Below are 18,489 nucleotides of genomic sequence, written 5' to 3'. Positions count from 1 at the left end.
GAGCTGAAACATTTAAAAGGGACCTCTGAGGTTGGGAATAACCTCTCCAAAGTTCAAAGTTGAGTTTATTGTCATATACACAAGTGCATGTATGTACAGGCGCAATGAAAAACTTAACTTGCAGCAGCATAACGGACACATGGCATCATTTTAGCAACACTCAGAAAAAAAACATAAATTACAAACAATTTTTACATGGACGAACAAAAGCAATGATGTCCATGTTGAAGGGAAGTAGCTGTTTCGGAACCTGGTGGCATGGCACCGCAGGCATCTCTACTACAAACAGATGGCACAGCCCGGATGGTGGGGATCTTTGATGATGGATATTGCCTTTTTGAGACAGTGCTTTCGACCGCTGGTGGAGAGGAAAATGCCCGTGATGTACTGGGTAGAGTCCACCACCCCCTGAAGCTTCATCTACTTTTGATTTGCTGTATCAGACTATGGTGGATCCAGACAGAGCGATTACCACCTATTAGAGTGTTTGGTGACAAGCCAAACCTCCTAACCTCCGAAGAAGGTAAATATGTCTTCCTAACACAGCAGCCTGTATTGTGACAACTACAGACTCTGCCGTGGCAGTTGCGAACCCTCACTGATGGGCCTTGGAATGTGCTAGGCAATCACACTCGTGAGTATGCACAACCCAGTCAATTAGTGCAATTAGTGCTTCACTGTGGTGGTATTTAACTCCCTTCCTCTCATCCCAGTCTTGCCAAAAACTGGCCAAAAGCACAGCAACATTTAATCTCCCTGCTTACCTTCACCCTTGTTCTGGGAACAAAGACTACCATTTCGATTGATGCTGTAAAGCAGCAGTATTTATTTAGAAATCAGTTGTTGCTTCCTAGCTGCAGTGTTGGCATGAGCTTTCATTTTGAGAGCTTTAGTCAACAGCCCTGACGGCTGAGCATTTATTGTTCTTGATTTATTGATGGTCACAGTTCTTATTAAAAGTCAGTGAACTTCAGTGTCTCTCCCTCTGCCCTGGGGACATAACTGCACACTTTGTGTCATACGTCCCAAGGGAATTCCCGACTTACTAAACCTCTCTGCTGTGTACTTGCTTCCTCTAAGAGCCTTCTGCTTTAACTGGGTTTTTGGTCACAATTTCTGAAATCTTCTTGAGCACTTGGGTCTAATTTTGCTTGATAACCTTGTGCCACTTTACTACATTGACGGTTAGGCAGAGAAGTCTCTGGATTATTGCAACATACAAAACACTGGAGGAATTCAACAGGTCAGGTAGAATCTACGGAGTGAAATGGACTGTTGACATTTTGGGTAGAGATTGTTCATCCAGACTGGATGAAGAATTTCATTTCTTAATGTTAACTATCTATTTCTCTGTGTATATACTGCCTGTTCCAGTGAGTTCCTCCAGCATTTTGTGCGGTGCTCCAGATTCCAGTATCTGCAGACTCTTGTGTCTATCTGGATCTATTAATATCTTGCCAACCTAATTGTAAAACAGTGCATTAATACATAGAAGCATTAATATATGGAAATTGCTGTGGCCTAAATTAAGTTTTTATATGGAGACATACATCAGACCCCTCTGTATTACATTTTTATAACAATCAGCCCATTGAGTGTCTGCTAGCTCTCACATTAACTCAATTTCCCTGCAATTGATTTTCTATGATGCCCATCAATCTCTGCAAGATTCTCCCACTATCCATCTGCACTCAAGAGGTAATTTAATACCAACCAATTAACCTGCCAACTTTGGAAACAGCGGCAACTGGAGGAAACCCCCACAGTCACAGCAGGAATGTGCAAACTCCACACACAGACAACACTGGAAGTCAGGATTGAACGAGTGTCTCTGGAGCTGTGAGGCAGTAGCCTACTGCCACACCACTGTTTTGCCCTGTATGACCATCCAGAAATCCATAAAGTAGCTGAGGCAATCAGACATGGGAGCCATTGGATCAAAGTCCAACCCATGCATAGTGAGGCAGAGTGTTTTCAAGAAAAGTATTCAGAGGCCAAAACTCCCGCTTGCTCCAAAAATCCCAGGAATTAAAGGTTAACCTCTGGACACAACCAGCAAAACCTGCGAGAAAAATGTATCCTTTCAATACTTCTGTTGATGATTAATAAAAATGTTTCAATGGGAATAAAGAACTAACTGCCTGCAATTAGGTGGTTGGGAATAGGGGCTTGTAGAAATACTACAAGGGTTGACAATGCAGTTGGCCCTGACCGTGGCTTAGATTCTGGAACACTGTACAGTTGCTCACATATCTCCGCTCAAGCATAATGACACCCCAGCATTAATATCCAAAATAGCTGAACACCATTTTAGCTGGTGCTTGATTATTAGGGGCTTGGCTTAGAGAAGGAGGACAAAAAATCAGAACAAGACTTTAACAAAATGCAAGTGTAACCTACCGTGAAATTTAGGCCAAATACTTCCTCAATGTCATCACCTTCATAATTGAGAAGTTCCTGAAGATTTCTGAAGAGAAAATTGGAGGCACGTTATTGACCAACTGCTGTCCGAAACACCACTGAAACAAAATTGTGCTTATAAGTCACAGATATCTTCATTAGTCCTGACTTTGTTGTTCCACCATATTTATTCTCTCTTCTCCTCTCTCCTGTCAGGCAGGAGGTACAAAGCCTGAAAGCACGTACCACCAGGCTCAAGAAAAGCTTCTACTCCACTATTGTAAGACTTGAATGGCCTCACATATGGTCAAGATGAACTCTTGGTCTTCCAGTCAACCACCAGGCTCTTGCACTTTATATGTTGACTTGAACTGCACTTTCTCTCTACGTGCAGAAATTTCAGGTGATCATTTTGCTTCATTCCTTTACCTCAGGCAGAGGTATTTTACACAGAAGCCTTCCTCTCAGGGTTACGCTGAAAGCACTTACCACCAGATTCAAGGATAGCTTCTCACCCACTGTTATCAGACTCTGGAATGGACCTCTCACATGCAAAAAGATGAATCCTTGATCTCACAATCTACCTCATCATGGCTTTTGGACCTTATTTGTCTGCCTGCACTTCCTTTTCTCTGTAACTGCAACACTATATCGTGCATTCTGTTTTCTTGATGCAGTCATGTATGGAATGATCTGTCTAGGTGGGATGCAAACAGAAGTTTTTCGCTGTAGCTTGGTACGTGTGACAAAAATAATAAAATCAACCAAAAGGACGATCACCATAGAGGAAGGCTCTAACTTTCAGCTTTAAAACCGTGAAATTGATGGGAGTATGAATATATTGAACAATTCCCTGCCACTCAAAATTCTGGGAACATTCAATCCCTGATCAATCAATTTCCATGTTGCCAGTAATAAGCCAGCTGACCCGTGAAAGAATGGTGTATCCACCTGGTCAACAAGTCTATTATAAAATATAAATAATAATAATAATAATGATATCCTCCCGCACCTCACTGGCATATCCAGCAGGAACCTCGCCCTCTAGCATTTATCTGTTTTATGAGGCTGAGTTGCTAGCTTGATGTTCAACCCAGCGTGGATGAAGAGTGTGCAAGGAGCCGGCCAGATGCGAACCTTGCCCCAAAGTCCAGTGCAGATGCCACTACACCACCGGCTGGCTATAGACTATAAATAGCCTCTAGTTAATGCAACTATGGCAATGATACCAGAGAACAGCAGTCAACAAATGGGCTGCAATGTTGGTCATCTTCTTGTGGATTTAAAATTGAAGAATTCAAAAGCCCAGAGGTAGAGATTTCTTAAACTCCAAGGACTACAAGGACAACTGAGCCAAATGAAAGGCTCCATAAGGGTAGCACAGTAGCATAGCGGTTAGTGTGAGCTACTACAGCTGCAGTAATCATCAGTTAGGGTTCAATTCCCAGCACTATCTGTAAGGAGTTTCTATCTGTGTGGGTTTCCTGTGGATGCTTTAGTTTCCTCCCACAATTCAAAGATGTATGGTTAGGTTTAGGGTTAGGACCCTCGGCCATTAGGCCCCATAATGAGTCAACCTATAGCTGGGTAAGTGATGACCCCCCTTCGACCCCCCCCTTCCCCCCCAAGACTGCTTGAGATAACATTTTTTATTCTTTCTTACTACTCTTCTAATATTTGTATAGCTGTGCACTTATAATGCTACTGTGACACTGTAATGTTCTTTGGGATCAATAAAGTATCTACTTCTCTATCTAGTAAGTTGTGGCTATGGTATGTTGGCACCAGAAGTGTGGCACCACTTGCGGGCTGTCCAGCTTAATCCTCGCTGATCTGATTTGATGCATTTCAGGGTATGTTTCAATCTATGTACACATGACAAATAAATCTGATCTTTATTTGTGCAAGGGCAGCTCCTTGCACGCTTTCCATGTGTTGCGTTGAGCATCCAGCTAGCAACTCAGCCTCGTAAAAAATACACAAATGCGAGGTTGCTGCCCAGGGCACCACAAGATGCAGAGAGGAACAATAATGATCGACAAACTAGAGTTAATCACCTCAGTCACCCCACTACAGGAGTTAATGAAACATCTAAGGTTCACGTGGCTTCCCATCTACCTTGGTTGATTGACCCCTCAGTCACTTTTCTGCCATTTCTGTTCTTACCCTCCCCTTGCCCCAGAAAGAGGGATGAGAACCCCTCCACCCAGCATTTTGTTAGCAAATGTGCAGTAGCTGGAGAACAAAACTGAGCACCTTGAAGGCAAGATTACTGTGTCAGAGAAATAAGAGATTGTTGTTTCTATGTTTGAATGAGATGTGGCTCAATCCCAGCATGCCAGATATGGTGATCAGACCCATAGGCTTCTCAATTCAAAGGATGGACTGAACCACTGATTAGGAAAAGGCAAAAGATGGAGATGTGTGCTTCATGATGAACTCTCGGTGGTGCTTTGATGTGGCTGAGTTGTTGAACTCGTGTTCCCCCAACCTTGAGCACCTAATGGTCAAATGCCATCCATTTTATTTACCTAGGGAGTTTTCCTCCATAATCTTGTCTGCAGTTTACATACCACCAGTGGGTGACTATAATCATACACTTGAGATACTGCATGATACTGTTGCCAAACAAGAAACAGTCCATCCCGATGCATCTCAAATCATAGTTGGGGACTTCAATCAGGCTAGTTTGAAGAAAACCCTGCTCAATTGCCATCAGTATATAACCTGAGGCACCAGAGATCTCAACACAGTATCCAGTGTACTAAGATAATGAATGCCTACTGCTCCATGCCCAGACCACATTTCAGGAAACCTGATCACTTGGCTGTCCTTCTGCCTATACATAGGCAGAGGCTAAAGAGCCAAGCTCCAGCGATTAGGACAATAAAGAGGTGGTCAAGGGAGGCGGAGGAGCAGCTATAGGATTGCTTCAAGTCAGTGGACTGGGCTATGTTCAAACACTCATCTGTGGATCTGAATAAACACACCATAGTTGTCACGGAGTTTATTAAAACACTTGTAGATGAGTCTGTCCCCACAAAATCATTCAGAGTCTTCCTCAACCAGAAGCCCTGGATGAACCACGAGATCCATAATCTGCTGAGGGCCAGATCAGAGGCACTCAAGTCTGTACAATCTTCAGAAAGCCATCTCACGGGCAAAGTGGCATTTCCAGATTAAGCCTGAATCAACGAAAGATGCACCACAGTTGTGGCAGGGCTTGAATACTATCACCTCTCATAAAGTTAAATCAAGCAACAAAGGTAACAACAGGGCTTCGCTTCCAGATGAGCTCAATGCCTTCTATACACGCTTTGACTGTCAAAATGTGGAGGAACTGCCACAACCCCAGATGATCCTGTGATTTCAGTCTCCGAGGCCAACTTGCAAACAGGCTTCAGGAGGGTGAACCCATAAAAAACGTCTGGCCCAGATGGGGTACTTGGCTGAGTACTAAAGAGCTGTGCTGATCAACTAACTGGTGTGTTCACTGAGATCTTCAACCCCTCACTTTGGCAGCCTGAGGTACTCACTCACCCGTTTCAAGCAGGCTTCAATTATACCAGTGCCTAAGAAGAACATGGTGACTTGTCTCGATGACGATCATCCAGTAGCCCTTACATCCACAGTGATGAAGTGTTTTGTAAGGTGGATGATGAAATATATCAACTCCTGCCTGGGAAGCAACTTGGATCTGCTCCAATTTGCCTACTAGAGCAACAGGTCAACCGCAGATCCCAGATACCATCTCAATGGCTCTTCACTCAACTCTGGAACATCTGAACAGACATAAGGATGCTCTTTATTGACTACAGGTTGGCATTCATTACCATCATCCCCTCTAAACTAATCAATACATTTCAAGACCTTCATCTCAATATCTCCTTGTGCAATTACATCCTCAATTTCCTCTCTTGCTGACCCCAGTCAGTGCAGATTGGCAGCAATATCTCCTCCATGATCTCCATCAGCACCACAAGGCTGTCTGCTTATTTCCCTTCTCTATCTCCAACCACTGTGTGGCTAAGCACAGCTCCAATGCCATATTCAAGTTTACTAACGCCACCACTGTTGTAAACCAAATCAAAGGTGGTGAAGAATCAGCATATAGGAGGGAGACTGAAAATCTGGCTGGGTGGTGCCACAACAACAACCTCTCACTCAATGTCATCAAGAGAAAACCCGAGTAGTCCTCATCAGAGGATCAGAGGTGGAGCGGGTCAGCACTTTAAATTCCTTGGTGTTATTCTTTCAGCGGGCCTGTCCTGGACCCAGCACATGTGCAATTATGGAGAAAGAACAGCAGCACCTCTACTTCCTTAGGGGTTTGCTACATTCAGCATGACATCTGAAACTATGACAAACTTCTATAAATGTGTAGTGGGGAGCATACTGACTGGCTACATCACAACCTGGTATGGAAACACCAATGACCTTGAACGAAAAATCCTACAAATGTAGTGGATACAACCCTGTCCATTGAGGGTAAAGCCCTCCCCACCACTGAATAGATCTACATGAAGCATTGTCACAGGAAAGTAGCACCCACCACCCAGGACATGCTCTCTTCTCACGGTTTCCATGAGGAAGAAGGAACAGGAGCCTCAGTACTCACACCACCATGTTCAGGAACAGTTATTACCCCTCAGCCATCAGGCTCCTGAAAAAAGGCAATTAGCTTCACTCAACTTAACTTGCCCCATTATTGAACTGTTCCCATAACCTATGGACTTACTTTCAGGGACTCTTCATCTCATGTCCTTGATATTTATTGCTTATTTATTATTATTATTTCTTTCTTTTTGTACTTGCACAGTTTATTGTTTTTTGCACACTGGTGCGGTTTTTCATTAATTCTATTATAATTATAATTCTATTATGGCTTCATTGAGTATGCCTGCAAGAAAATGAATCTCGGGGTTGTATACGGTGACAGAGATGTACTTTGATAATAAATTTACTTTGAACAAAACAGCGAGAGTTCCCTTGGTTCGTATCTTTCACCTTAACATTCAACACATTATCTACTAAGTTACATTGGACTCCCGCCACCAATTAGATTTCCCCTCCACAACACTATCTGCTTTCCATAGGGACCATTCTCTCTGTGACTCTCTGGTTCGCTAATCCCTCATCACCCGTCTCCTGGCACTTTCCCCTGCAACTGTAGTAGGTAAAACACTTGGCCTTACACACCCACCTTCACCAACATCCAGGGGCTTAAACAGCTCCTCCAGGTGAGGGAGAGGTTCACATGTACCTCCTTCAAACTCATGTACTTCATTTGGTGCCCTTAGCTGGCTTCCTCTATATCCGGGGCTCCCAACTTTTTTATGCCATGGACCAATGCTATTAAGTAAGGAGACCATAGACCCCAGTTTGGGAACTCCTGCTCTATATTGATAAGGCCAAGTGTAGGCTAGGTTGACCGTTTTGTGTAACACTCCACATTCTGTCTGGAACGACTAGCCTGAGTTCCCAGTTGTGAACCATTTTACCTCTCCTCCCTATACCCACGCTGACCTGCCCGTCCTTGGCCTTCTCCACTGCCAAGATGAGGCAAAACACAAATTTGAAAAACAAAGCCTCATATTCCATCCTGGTACAACCCAAAATTATGAGCACTAAATTTTTCAAATTCAAGTAATCCACACCCCTCATGCTCCTTCCCCTCTCTTCTGCACCAGGCTTCCTCAGCTGCTTTTTCCAAATAGCCACTCTTATCTCCCCTTTCCCTGTCACCCACTTTCACTCCCCTGTCTCACCTGGTTCCACCTGCCTATCACCCACATGCTCTATCTCCCTGTTCTTCTATCTCCTCCACCACTGGTTCCATCTGTCCATGACCCCTCCCTTATCTAGTTCTAATTACCACTCTTTTTACTTATCATTCTTCTCGATTCCAGCATCTCCAGCCTCTTATCTATCTCCTCCAGCCTCTCTACCTCCACTCTCTTCTTCTCCAGCTGGCTCCACCCATCCATAATCTCCCTGCTAACCTGATTCTGACTATCACTTACCAGTTCCCACCTCACTCTTCCCTTTCACCCTTTTATACCAGCTATCACTCCCATAAGTTCTCATTCAGGGTCTCAACCTGAAACACTGACCAGCCTCTGCATGGCCCACAGAGTTCTTCCAGCAGTTTGTTAGTTGTGCCAGATCCCACCCACTGCAGTCCCTAATGCCCTCCACCTACGGTTCACTTACCGGCCTAGCGTTGGTGAGAGTTCCTTCAGGTCATCGAGAGTTGGCCGCTCGTGGCGCAGCTTCTTGTACAGGGCCAATGGGAAGTGAAAGTCTGCCACAAAGCCATTGTACAGAGCGAGCCAACAGAGAATTCCCAGCAGCCGGAAGACATCCTTGATTTCTGGGTCCTGTGTATTGAAAGTGGCATCATAAATCTTCCATGTGAAGTTTGAAGTCAACGATACCATCAGCCATATGGGAAATGGAAAGGACAATCCTTTATTCAAAGCTGATGATCTAACCACATGCCTTGGTTCCATTATCATTTATACCCTCGTCGTTCATTGATCTCACATTAAAATCAGTTTGTAATCTGAGCTGCTGCCTTCTGAACTAATTTCATGCTTACCTAGTTAGGGTTTCCAACGGCTCACAACTGCCTTTGATTGATCAGAGCAAGGCCTCAGTTTAGCCAGCTCTCAATCCTTTCGAATTTCCGAATGGAGCTTAAATTAGGAAATATATAAAAGCTATACTGACGAACAAATGAATATTTATAATGAACAGCTAAAACATGCAAGAGGATTCAAGAGAAATCTTCAGCAACACACAAGGTATTTAATTGCTAAACTAAGATTTATACCAAAGAATATTTAAGATTAATAGGGTACCTTTTGCAACACACAGAATGCTGAAGGAACTCAACATATCAGGCAAGATCTGAGGAGGGAAATGCATATTTTGGTTTGAGACCTTCATCAATAATGGAAAGAAAGAGAGGAGATAGCCAGTATAAAGAGGTGGGGGGAAGGAGCAGAGCAAGAGCTGGCAGGTGATAGGTGGACCCAGGTGGGAAGGAGATGATAGGTGGGTGAAGGAGGACTGGGAGAATGGGAACGAAGTGAGAGACAGAGGGGGAATAGGTGGAAGTGACAATGGGCTGAAGGAGATGGAATCTGACAGTTGAGGACAAAGGACCACGGATTAGTGGAGGGAGGAAAGGAGAGGAACCACAGGAAGTAACAAGTGGGCGATGGGAAGATTGAGAGGGTGGAGGAGGGGAAAGAGAATGAGTGAGAGGTTGATGGGACAAGGAGGGAAAAAAAGAACATTGGCAAGAGGTTACAGTATCAGAAATTGAGAACTTAAAGCTCGTGCCATCAGGTTAGAGACTAACAAGGTGAAATATGAGGTGGTGTCCCTCTAATCTGTCTCTCACATCAATTTGGCAGTAGAGGAGGCCGTAGATAGACATATTGGTGTGGGCTATCATGACAGATGGAGCAAAGGTTCTCAAATTTATAAATATATAATTCTTTCTATTCCATGAGAGACATTCTGTAGGATAACCCTGATTTTCTGTTACAGGCTATTTATTGTAATTTAGGGCACAGCTTTCCATAATCTCTCCTATTTGGACGATCTTTTGTTAAGTTAATTCTTACTCTGCCCTACCTGGGGTAATGATTTCACTCTGACTGCTCATTGGTTACATCAAAATGCTTCAATCAATCAATTAATCCTATTTATTCCAGGGGATGCAAGCCTAGTTTATAAAAACAGGTAGCACTGAATTACTTGGACTTGTTTAATAAAAACAGACTTCACTTTAAACTCCATTTACAAGAAGCATTGGCACGAGAAAGGCCATCATCAAGGTCACCCACCATCCAGGCCATGCTCTCTTCTCACTGCTGCCATTGGGCAGGCAGTACATGAGTCTTAGGTCCCACACCACCAGGTTAAGGAACAGATGTTACTCCACAACCATCAGACTCCTGAATCAGTCTGGACAATTTTACTCACCTGAACACTGAACTGATTCCACAACCCACAGACTCACCTTCAAGACCTCTACAAGTCATGCTCTCTGTATTAATTATTTATTTATTACTTGTGCGATTTTATTTCCTGTTGCATATTGGTTGTTTGTTGGTCTTTGATTATGTATAGATTTTCATAAATTCTATAGTATTTCTTTAGTTTCCTGTAAATGCCTGAAAGAAAGTTAATCTTATAGTATATGGTGATATACTATATACATAGTTTGATAATGCACCTACTTTGATATTGATATCTCTCTCACTCACATCCCATATTATTCACTTTATTTCTTCCCAGCACCTTCTCGTTCCCCTCCTGGCTCCCTCATGTTTATCCAGATCCCTTCTAGTGCGCTGTTGGAGGGACAGGAGGAATGTGGCACCGTCAGAGGGGTGCTACTGAGCAAACTCAGCAGTACTGAGGGAGTGCTGCGTGACACCTACCCATTCCAGGAACCAAAGGAGTCTGGATTCTTCATATTGCTTGAAAATCATTGGTTGATTGTATAACTCTTTGGTAATAAGAGAGAAGAACTCCTGTGAAAGTCCACCTTGATCAATACCTGGCTCTCCTTCAAAGATGACCTAAAATGGTTGGGATGAATGTTGCGGAATTAAAAATAAAAAAAATCTTAATTTTCCATTCAGATTTTCAGCTTCCCAATTTTCCCCTCTTTACAAAACAATCAAGATTCAAGATTGATTAATGTCAATTCCTGTACACAAGTGTAAAGGAGAATGAAATCATTGTTGCTCTAGATCCAATGCAGCACAGAAAAAATACAAAAAGATAAAGAATAATGAACACAATAAATATACAGTAAATACATAAGATAACTTATATGCATACATACATTGATTGTATGTCCATAGAGTGATGCTAGGTACTTCAGTGTCTGTACATAACATTACTGATGGGAATTAAAAATAGTGATGATTGGGGTTAGTGGGTGGAGGTGTTGATCAGCCTTACTGCTTGGGGAAAGTATCTGTTTTGAGTCTAGTGGTCCTGATGTGGATGTTATATGGGTGGGAGTGGGACAAACAGTCCATAAGCAGAGTGGGTGGGATCCTGACACTAATACCAGCCCTTTTCCAGTACCTTTCTGTATTTATGTCACTGATGGTGTGTAGGTTGATGCCAGAGATGCAGTGGGCAGCTTTGATTACTTGTAGAGCCTTCCTGTCCATTGTAGTGCACATTCTGTATCATGCAGCATGTTAGGATGCTCTCTACTGTGCGTCTGCAGAATGATGTGGGTATGGATGTGCAAAGTCCAGCTCCCTTCAGCCTCCTCAGACAGTAGAGGTGTTGGAGAACTTTCCTGAATGGGCAGAATCGTTCTGAAACCATGAGAGGTGGTGTGTAATGTGCACTCCCAGGAGTTTGAAACTGTTATTCCACTGCTGTAGCACTAATTTAAAGGAAAATGTGAGTGGTGCAAGTTCTCCTCAAATCGGTGACTATCTCCTTCATCTTGCTGATATTAAGGAAGAGGTTATTTGCCTGTCAACAGGCCTCAAGGCTCTCCACCTCTTCTCGGCAGGCTGTCTCATCGTTAATGGTGATGAGCTCCTCCACTGCTGTGGCATCAATTAACTGACAATGTGATTCCTCGGGCGTTTGGCAGCGCATTCTTGTGTGAGCAGAGAGTACATCAATGGGATCAGCACACAGCCCTGAGGGGCACCAGTGTTGAGGATGATGGGTAGGGAGGAACTTCTGTGCATCCTGACTAGTTAGTAAGGAAATGCAACACCAACTTGCACAGCGGTGTATTTGGACTATAAGACAGTATGTCATAGGAGCACAATTAGGTCATTCAGACCATCGAATCTGTTCTGCCATTTCATCATAACTGATCCAGTTCTCTGTCAACTCCATTCTCCTACCTTCTCAAGAACCTATCAACCTCTGCCTTAAATACACCCGATGACCTGGCCTCCACAGCCGCCTGTGGCAACAAATTCCAGATTCACTACCCTATGGCTAAAGAAATTCTCCCTCTTCTCCATTCTAAATGGACGTCCCTCTATTCTGAGGTTGTGCCATCTGGTCAGAGACTCCACAAATATAGGAAATACTCTCTCCGCTGTCACTCTATCTAGACCTTTCAACTTCCATAGGTTTCGATAAGATCCCCCCCTCTTCTAAATTCCAGTGAGTACAGGCCCAGAGCCATCAAATGCTTTTCATATGATAAGCCTTTCATTCCTGGAATCATTTTGGTGAAAGCTCCTTTGAGCCCTCTCCAATGTCAGCTCATTCTTTCATAGATATGAGGCCCAAAATTACCCACAATACCCCAATTGAGACCTTATCAATGTCTTTTAAAGCTTCAGCATTATATCCTTCTTTTTATATTTTTGTCCTCTCAAAATGAATACTAACATTACATTTGCCTTCCTTATCACCGACTCAACCACCAAGCTAACCTTTAAGGAATCCCGCACGAGGATTCCTAAGTCCCATTGCACCTTGGATTTGTGTATTTTCTCCCTGTTTAGAAAATAGTCTACACTTTTATTTTTTCCACAAAAGTGCATGCACCATGCTGTCTACAGCCTATTTTATCACATGCCTCCAAGTACCCCAAACCACTGAGGTCAAACTGACTGGCTTCTAATCTCCTTGCTTCTGCCTCTCTACCTTCTTGAAGAGCGAAGTGACATTTGCAATTTTCCAGTCCTCCAGAAGCAGTCCAGAATCTATTGATTCTTGAAAGATCATTACTAATACCTCTACAATCTCTTCACTCACCTCTTTCAGAACCTCAGGGCATTCATCATCAGGTCCTGGTGATTTTTCTACCTTCAGACCCTTCAGCTTCCCCAAAACATTTTCCCTAATAATGGCAACTTCACACAGTTCTGCCCCCTGACACCTGGAACTTCCATCATACTGCTAGTGTCTTCCACAGTGAGGATTGATGCAATATGCTTATTCAGTTTGACTGCCATTACCTTGTCCGCATTATGACCACCTCAGCATAATTTTTGTTGTCCATTATCCACTCTCACCTCTCTTTTATACTTTATGTATCTGAAGAAACTTTTGTATTTAGTATCATTGGCTAGATTACCTTCATATTCCATCTTTGCCTTCTTAATGACTTTTTAGTTGCCTTTTGTTGATTTTTAAAAGCTTCTCAATCCTCTAACTTCCTATTAATTTTTGCTTACTATATGCTGTCTTTCGGCTTTTACGTTGGCTTTGACTTCTCTTGTTAGCCATGGTTGTGTCATCCTGCTTTTAGAATTCTTGTTCCTTTTTGGGATGTATTTATCCTGTGTCTTCCAAATTGCTTCCAGAAACTTCAGCCATTGCTGCTCTGCCATCATCCCTGCCAGTGTTCTTTTCTAATGAATTTTGGCCAACTCCTCTCTCATGCCTCTGTAATTCCCTTTACTCCACTGTAATACTGATACCTCTGACTTTAGATCTTCCTTCTCGAATTTCAGAGAGAGTTCGATCATATTATGATCCCTTATCCCTAAGGGTTCTTTTACCTTAAACTCTCTAATCTATTCCAGTTCATTGCACAACACCCAATCCAGAATAGCTGACCCCCTAATTGGCTCAACCACAATCTGGTCTAAAAAGCTGTCTCATAAGCATTCTAGAAATTCCTCCTTGGGATGGATCCAGCGCCAACCTGATTTTCCCAATCTACCTGCATATTTAAATCCCCCATGGCTGTTGTAACACCGCCCTTTTGGCATGCATTTTCTATTTCCTGTTGTAATTTGTATACACCTTTACTACTTTTTGGGGTTCTTTTTACCTTTATAGTTCCTTAATTGACGGGGTTGCACTTGGACTATTGTGTACAGTCTTGGCCACCCTGTTATTGAAAAGACATGGTTAAACTGGAAAGAGTGCAGAAAAGTTTCACGAAGATGTTGCCTGGACTGGAGTGTCTGAGTTGTTGAGAGAGGCTGGCCAGGTGAGGGCTTTATTCCTTGGAACAGAAGAATGAGGAGCAACCTCGTATAAGTACTTGAAACTATGAAAAGCATAGATAAGGTGGATAGAAGCAGTTTTTTTCTCCCACGTTAGGGGAGTCCCAAACGAGGGAGCATAAATTTAGTGTGAGTGGAGAGGCTTGGAAAGAACGCAAGGGCAGCTTTTTCATCTAGGGGGTGGTGTACAAGAAAAAAGCATGAGCTGACAGTGGAAGTGGCTGAGGCCAGTACCACAACAACATTTAAGAAGCACTTGGATAGCTGCTTGGAGGCGTGGGGTTTGGAGGGATATGAGCCAAACGTCATTAATTGGGATAGCCGGGTTGGGCTGAAGAGCCTGTAACTGTGTTGTATTGTTCGTACTGAGGTGGCAGCCATCAGCAGGGCTCTCAGTGGTGGAAAAAAAAGAAATGAGAGCAGGCAGAATTGGAGGGGGTACACAGATCTAAGTGCAGAATTTTCTACCTGTCTCCCACTCAAGCTAAAAGCTCTACCCACTAAGCTACATTTAAGACCGTAAAATATAGGAATAGGAGTAGGCCATTCTGCCCGTCGAGTCTGCTCTGCCATTCAATCATGGGCTGATTCAATTCTTCCAGTCATCCCCACTCCCCTGCTTTCACCCCATACCCTTTGATGCCCTGGCTAATCAAGAACCTATCTATCTCTGCCTTAAATACACCCAATGACTTGGCCTCCACAGCCTCTCATGGTAACAAATTCCACAGATTTACCACCCTCTGACTAAAGTAATTTCTCCACATCTCTGTTCTAAATGGACGTCCTTCAATCCTGAAGTCGTGCCATAGACTCCTAGGCTCCCCTACCATGGGAAATAACTTTGCCATATCTAATCTGTTCAGGCCTTTTAACATTCGGAATATTTCTATGAGATCCCCCCTCATTCTTCTGAACTCCAGGGAATACAGCCCAAGAGCTGCCAGACATTCCTCATACGATAACCCTTTCATTCCTGGAATCATTCTCGTGAGTCCTCCCTGAACCCTCTCCAATGTCAGTATCATCATCAACATCAGGTGTCGTGCCCACTTTGAGCTTTGACTGCCATGGCCCACACACTCCTGTTTCGGGTCAAGTGGATAAATTCATTGGTGTTCATTTCCAGTTCTCGGGCAGCTGTCTCCAACATCATTTGTCTTTGCCTTCCTTTTGCTTTCTTCCTTTCAATCTTTCCCATAATTACCGTGCATTCTAACTCCTCTTTCCTAATCACACGTCCAATGAAGTTACGTTATCCTTTCTAAAATAAGGAGCCCAAAACTGCACACAATACTCGAAGTGTGGTCTCACGAGTGCCTTATAGAGGCTCAACATCACATCCCTGTTCTTATATTCTATACCTCTAGAAATGAATGCCAACATTGCATTCGCCTTCTTCACCACCGACTCAACCTGGAGGTTAACCTTTAGGGTATCCTGCACAAGGACTCTCAAGTTCCTTCGCATCTTTGCATTTTGAATTCTCTCCCCACCTAAATAATAGTCTGCCTGTTTATTTCTTCTACCAAAGTGCAGGACCATACACTTTCCAACATTGTATTTCATTTGCCACTTCTTTGCCCATTTCCCTAAACTATCTAAGTCTCTCTGCAGGCTCTGTTTCCTCAACACTACCCACTCCTCCACCTATCTTTGTAGCATCGACAAATTTAGCCACAAATCCATTAATCCCATAGTCCAAATCATTGACATACATCGTAAAAAGCAGCGGTCCCAACACCGACCCCTGAAGAACTCCACTGGTAACTGGCAGAATAGGATCCCTTTATTCCCATTCTCTGCTTTCTGCCGATCAACCAATGCTCCATCTTTGCTAGTAACTTCCCATGGGCTTTTATCTTGCTAAGCAGCCTCATGTGCGGCACATTGTCAAAGACCTCTGAAAATCCAAGTACACTACATCTACAGCATCTCTTTTGTCTACTCTGCTTGTAATTTCCTCAAAAAATTGCAGTATGTTTGTCAGGCAGGATTCTCCGTTCAGGAAACCACGCTGGCTTTGGCCTATCTTGTCATGTGCCTCCAGGTACTCCGTAATCTCATCCCTAACAATCGATTCCAACAACTTCCCAACCACTGATGTCAGGCTAACAAGTCTATAGTTTCTTTTCTGCTGCCTCCCACCTTTCTTAAATAGTAACACTTGCAATTTTCCTGTCATCAATGCCAGAATCTATCAATTCTTGAAAGATCATTGTTAATACCTCCACAGTCTCTCCAGCTACTTCCTTCAGAACCTGAGGGTGCACTCCATCAGGTCCAGGAGACTTATCCACCCTCAGACCATTAAACTCCCTGAGCACCTTCTCAGACATAATTTTCACTGCGCATACTTCACTTCCCCGACACTCTTGAATGTCTGGTATACTACAGATGTCTTCCACTGTGAAGACTGATGCAAAGTATGCATTCAGTTCCTCTGTCATCTCTGTGTCTCTCATTACAATATCTCCAGCGTCATTTTCTATTGGTCCTATATCTACCCTCCACTCTCTTTTACCCTTTATATACTTAAAAAAGCTTTTAGTATCTTCTTTGATATTAGTCGCCAGATTCCTTTCATAATTCATCTTTTCCTTCCTAAAGACCTACTTAGTTTCCTTCTGCAAGTTTTTAAAAGCTTCCCAATCCTCTATCTTCCAACTAGCTTTGGCTTCCTTTAATTCCCTCTTTTACTTTTGCTTTGGCTCTGACTTCACTTGTCAGCCACGGTAGTGTCCTTCTTCCATTTGAAAATTTCTTCTTATTTGGAATATATCTGTCTTGCACTTCCCTCATTTTTTGCAGAAATTCCAGCCGTTGCTGCTCTGCTGTCCTTCCTGCTAGTGTCCCTTTCCAGTCAACCTTGGCCAGTTGCCCTCTCATGCCATTGTAATTTCCTTTATTCCACTGAAATACCGACACATTGGATTTTAGTTTCTCCTTCCCAAATTTCAAAGTGAACTCGATCATATCATGATCACTGTTCTTTAAGGGTTCCTTAACTTAAGCTCTCTTATCACCTCCGGATCATTGCACAACACCCAATCCAGCACAGCTGATCTCCTAGTGGGCTCAACAACAAGCTGTTCTAAAAAGCCACCCCTTAGACATTCTACAAATTTGCACATTCTGCTGTGCTGGCTGTAACATGGGGACCAGAATTATTGTTTATAACCAAGCTAGGAGTAAATCAGAAAGTAATCTTTTTATATTAAGAAAAAGATATTGAATAGGTTCGTAAGAATAATTTACTGAAGACAAAATCCCTTGTCGATTTAAGAAGAAAGATATGGTTTTGAGGTGAGGAAAGACTGTAGAATGTGAAGGCAAAATTGCTCTATAGGTTGAGATTAGTTCAAAGGAGATTGTTCTGTTGAGCCAACTTCCTTTGACCTTGACAGAACACAGCTTGCAGGAGATAGAAACGGCAGCCAATACTTGTACATCTATCTACCAATAGCAACAAAGAAATTAATTACTTTTATTTTGTAAAACCACACATAAGTTTAAAGTTATTTTTGAAAAAAAGCCAGTTATTATGTAAGCAGTAGAGAAGTCAACTTACACACATCAAGATCTTATACACAAAAAATATATAATTTTACCTCTAATGTATCACAGAACGTTATTGTATTGTAGGATCGTAATTGTGCCAAAGTGCTTTGAAGGATTTCTTCTCTGTTGATACGTAGAGTGTAGTTTGGTTTAAAAGGTAAATACGATTCAGGAATTCTTTCAACTTCAGAGTTAACATCGCTCTCATTAAACATTTCAATGTTTTCATCAAATACGTCAATGGATCCAGTAGACATTGCACTGTTCTCAGCAGGAATTTCCATGACTTCAGTGGATGTTTCAGTGTTCCCAGCAGATGCATCGGTGGTTCCAGTAGATATTTCAGTGTTCCCAGCACATGCATCAATGATCCCAGTAGATGTCTCAGTGTTCCCTGAAGACGTTGCAATGAGATCAGTAGATGTCTCAGTGTTCCTAGTACTGTTAAATATAATACTCTCATCGATGAGTTTTCCATTCTGGAAGAAATAATGTAAGATTTTAAAACTTTTCCCAGGCTAACAAAAGAACTTTTATTATATAACAAACC

The 18,489-nt window shown here is 42.8% G+C and overlaps 1 protein-coding gene across 1 annotated transcript in view; it reads right to left on the bottom strand.

Annotated features, from left to right (window-relative positions):
* The window catches only part of LOC140196751 (probable E3 ubiquitin-protein ligase HERC4), a 96,610-nt gene that overhangs the window by 24,675 nt on the left and 53,446 nt on the right, over positions 1-18,489 (bottom strand). The window contains exons 16-19 of the mRNA XM_072256476.1: positions 17,990-18,418; positions 10,860-11,000; positions 8,614-8,780; positions 2,401-2,467 (exon numbers count right to left, since the gene is read on the bottom strand). Coding sequence (XP_072112577.1) covers positions 2,401-2,467; positions 8,614-8,780; positions 10,860-11,000; positions 17,990-18,418 — 804 coding nt within the window. The remainder of the gene's footprint in view (positions 1-2,400; positions 2,468-8,613; positions 8,781-10,859; positions 11,001-17,989; positions 18,419-18,489) is intronic.

Source organism: Mobula birostris, chromosome 4, assembly GCF_030028105.1.
Source record: "Mobula birostris isolate sMobBir1 chromosome 4, sMobBir1.hap1, whole genome shotgun sequence".
NCBI lineage: Eukaryota > Metazoa > Chordata > Chondrichthyes > Myliobatiformes > Myliobatidae > Mobula > Mobula birostris.
The sequence above is the reverse complement of the archived record's forward strand: the minus strand, read 5'-3'. Positions and strand labels throughout refer to the sequence as shown.